General features: G+C 45.7%; 2 protein-coding genes across 2 annotated transcripts; one reads left to right on the top strand and one right to left on the bottom strand.

Annotated features, from left to right (window-relative positions):
- Positions 1–316: 316 nt before the first annotated feature.
- LOC120695287 (adenylate isopentenyltransferase-like) lies at positions 317–1,168 on the bottom strand. Its single transcript, XM_039978572.1, has one exon. The coding sequence runs from the start codon at positions 1,166–1,168 to the stop codon at positions 317–319; it is 852 nt and encodes a 283-aa protein (XP_039834506.1).
- Positions 1,169–2,772: 1,604 nt separating this feature from the next.
- Positions 2,773–4,165, top strand: LOC120696028. The gene is made up of 2 exons (XM_039979195.1): positions 2,773–2,991; positions 3,074–4,165. The coding sequence occupies exon 2, from the start codon at positions 3,074–3,076 to the stop codon at positions 3,980–3,982; it is 909 nt and encodes a 302-aa protein (XP_039835129.1). The 5' UTR covers positions 2,773–2,991; the 3' UTR covers positions 3,983–4,165.

Here is a 4,165-nt window from a genome sequence, read left to right on the forward strand (position 1 = left end):
CAGAAATGTATAAACAAAGATAGCAACTTATGTCGTATGAACCACACTCGAGTTGAAATGAGGTTCAATTTGTAGTGAATAATAAAGAACCATGATGTGCAGCATCTCATGACATATATTAGTCACTGGCATCAATACATACAAAAAAACATTAGCAGAAGTTTTTCAAGGCCAGTGCTGGTGCAAATCTAAGCAGAGATACTGAAATGGCCATCCATGCTTCAGTCAATCATACTACAACACACTCAGGCACTAATAGTGAACGTAGTTCTTGTATTAGTGCCTTTTGGCAACCACATGAACATCCGCATAGGCATCACCTACCCAAGAACTCATTTATAATAGTTAGTGCAGGGCGGCGCACATCGCGTTCCCATGCTATGGTCGTGGCAGTATGGTTTGATCCAGTGATATGCGAGCATATGGTTTCAGTGGCATCGAGAGAATAGACAGGCCAACCCCAAATATCCACAATATGTCTAATCTTTGCGATCTGCGCTTCTGCGAGAGCTTGTGTATTGGATTTCATCTCTTTTATAGAATCACAGAGGCTCTTGCGTCCCGCAAAATACTCTCTTAGTTCGGGCACACCGATTGCCCTAGCCAGGCCGCTGTAACCAACAGACTCATGAATTGATACAGAATCAAAATATTCTTTCAGTTCCTTGACCAAACCAGCATCAACCATATCATCAACCCGACGACTGAGGTATTTCTTGAGGACTAACTCATCACACTGGATCCATAGAAGGCAGCTTTCAAACCTTAAAGTTGGTCGGTAACTCTCTACTACAAAAGGGTCAATGAGGGAGGCATCAAGCTTGTCAACAAGGAATCCATGGATTAGTGAGTTCGATCCACCTACCAGAACTGGTGTGTGACCCCGCCTAACAATAGACTCAGTAATTTTGGTCGCAGCAGATCGGAAGAGAGATATAGAAACATCATCGGTAATTGCCGAAATGGCCCCGATGAGGTGATGGGGAATACCATGTCGATCATTTAGGCAGAGCTTGTTGGTGGTGATGTCAAGGCCAGAATAGATCTGCATCTTGTCGGCGTTTACCACTTCACCGCTGATCACCTTGGATACATCAATTGATAGCTTGGTTTTGCCTGTACCAGTAGCACCCATGATCACCACTGGCTTAATCGACAACATCGACATCAAAGATGCAATATATGGTGAAATAGATATCGAGATGGAGTGGGGAGAGGAAGGAGAAAGTGCTTCTAGCACAGTGACCTGTGGGTTCACTAGGCCATGTTATACAAAGAGCGAAGGGTGGGTGCAATGAGGAAAAGAAAGGTGTTTTAGGACCCATGGACCTTAAGTTTACCGGTAGATGTTATAGCAATAATAGAAATCCGGGTATACGGTAACAGGTCACTAGATCTACCGATTTTATTGCATGTGATGCCATCGTAGGCATTTATACTTCATGCACGGTTGCCTAACCAGGTAGATAAGTACAATAAATATAGGCATAGACTGCATGTTTTGTTTATCTCATGTTTAACTCAAAATAGTTTATGTGCACTTTCATCCCATGAATACGATAAGTTTTCGTTTATAGCCAACCTTTTCAACATAGGTTTTGGACCAAATAAAAATTGTGTTGGCATCAAGTGACGCGAGAGCTTGGAGATGGAACAATCAGATAACCATAGTTAACCATGGACACTAATAGCACTTTGCCTACACAAAATTTTAAAAAAGGACCACAAAATAACCCCTTGAACTTTAAATTACTAATGGTGTATGGAGCGATTTGCTAGAACGGCGTTCAGTTATTGAGGAAATGGAGTCTTTTACATTTTTACTGCGTAGGATGTGGGGATCGAAACATAGGGAAGTCAAGAATAGAGTTCATAGATATAGTTGTGTAGATTTGTTGGACCCTAAAACACCAAAAATCTGTAGAGCATGCATGGTCTCTGAAAAATTGTTTGAGCCCCAGCCTCTTTACTACAGCTAACCTGCTCTACCCAATTCTGTACCAACTCCCTTTTCTTGCCTCCTTCCCATTCCACCACATACACAAACACACGTGTGCCCATGAAACACGGGCACGCCAGGCTCGCATCCCACCACCACTGGTACCCTGTCACCTCGACACCTGCACACCGCTACATGACGCACCTAACTATGCTACTCCTTTACTCGTGCCTACTGTCTTTTGCAGTCTGCACCATAGTGGCAACTAGTTTGTGCCGTTAATAGCATGCGGCGCAATGGTATCCAAGATGAGGGAGTGTCGACTTAGGCCAGCCCAGCTCCCTCCAACCAGTCTTGGTTCCACCTCCCTATTCTTGCCTCGTTTCTATGCATGTTGCGCATAGGCATAGGCGTGCCCGTGAAACACGGGGCATGCCGGGCTTGGATTTGACCACCATACGCCACCCTGTCGACTCAAAAGTCCTACACCACTACATGACGCACCTATCTCTGCTACCCTTTTACACGTGCTGCTACCCGTTTATGCATGCTGTCACACTGACAGTTGGCATGAGAGCATGTCTGCATGAGAGCATGTCGGCATAAGGTAGCCCGGCTTCCTCCACCAATTCTATTTCCACCTCACTCTTGTTGCCTCATTCCATTTCGACTTGTGCATGTTGCACATAGGCAGATGCGTGCCCGTGAAACACGGGGCATGTTGTACTTGCATCCGACCACCACAGACTGCTTGTGACCTCAACAACCCCATCCCAATACACAACACACCTAGCTCTGTTGCCCCTTTGACCAGCTGGCATATGAGTCCACAGTTGTGCCATTGAATATGGGCCAGGAGCTGCTGGCTACTCCCTCCTCTTACCTATAAAATATGACACCAAAGAACTCTTTTTCCCACGCTGAAGCTCCCATAGCTCCACTACCTTCCCATTGATCCATGACCCTTCACTTTCTTCATCCATCTAATCTTCTTGGAGAACTCTGATCTGGTGAAGAAGGTGGCCTCCCTCTCCGCCAGCACCCTTAGCAAGGTAAGTAGCTTGTGAGCACCACCTAGAAATTCATACCTTCCTTTCATGTCCAGAAATGATTACCTCCTCCTTTTTGTGGTAGATGGAAGGAGAAGGATGGGTCACCAGCCATTGCTTGAGCAAAGAAGGTTTCCCCAAGCTCCTGTACAGCACCATGGCAAGGCTTGGTATTTTGGACCACCCGGAATACATGGGAAGAGAGTACGAGGAGTACGGCACAGAACGATGTGAAGTGACTATCTATATTGGAGCAAGTAAAGACTTCCCTGACATAAAGCCATGGTCAGTTACCACCACAGGGTTCCGATTTGAGGACACCTACCAAGCTATTGCCCGTAAGGCTCTGAGGTACCTATGCCAGATATATGAGAAGCCAATCTGTCGTACGCCAATGCGGTATTTTCCGCCTCTGGTAAGGAACCGCCCAATATGGATTACTCGGATGAAGACCCTAGAAGGTTGTGAGTTAAGAGAAGATAACCCAACTGTAGTGTTCATGGCAAGGTACTTGCTCACCTTAGATGAGGAATATGATAAACAAGCAACCAAGCTCAAGGAGTGCAACCACAGGGCAGAAGAAGCTGAGAAGCAGATCAGGAAACTTCGTGTGCAGCTTGCTGAGTCTAAGGCCCAAGTGACCATATCTGAAAGTCGTGAGATCGCTGCAATTGAAGCCTTAAAGCAAGCCGATGACCGCCATGCACAAGAATTAAAAGATGCCTACCTAGTCACTCGGGTGAAAAGAAGGGCTCTCATATTGGGTGGCAAAGAGTGTGATGTGCTAGATGGAATCCCAATTGTAGCCATGGATAACGCCAAAAAGAAGTTTGGTGAGACCCCGCCAGCACCTCCGCCTACAGAGGTCTCTGAGGAGGCTTCAGACCTGGAGCCTACCAAGGAAGAAGTCCTCCAGCAAAATCAGCCACCGGCAGAGAGCAAAGTTGGTCTTCCTCTCATCCCATTAGAAGGCCCTTCATCCTTAGATGAATGATCTAGCTAGGCACTAGAAGATCCAAGGGAATGAAGCTACTGTCCGAATTTAGAATTCTAGATTTAGTTTTAGCTAGCTCCTTTACACTAAGGGAAGTGAAAATTACTTCACTTTGTGTAAACCCTCGTGTAAGGGATATGTGCCCCCATGTAGTACAAGATCTTTCTGCCTATAATGTAATAG

Source organism: Panicum virgatum, chromosome 2K, assembly GCF_016808335.1.
Source record: "Panicum virgatum strain AP13 chromosome 2K, P.virgatum_v5, whole genome shotgun sequence".
In the NCBI taxonomy this organism is placed as follows: domain Eukaryota; kingdom Viridiplantae; phylum Streptophyta; class Magnoliopsida; order Poales; family Poaceae; genus Panicum; species Panicum virgatum.

Coding starts and splice junctions, on each gene's coding strand:
- LOC120695287 (XM_039978572.1), bottom strand. CDS start 1,168: ATGTCGATGTTGTCGATTAAGCCAGTGGTGATCATGGGTGCTACTGGT.
- LOC120696028 (XM_039979195.1), top strand. CDS start 3,074: ATGGAAGGAGAAGGATGGGTCACCAGCCATTGCTTGAGCAAAGAAGGT.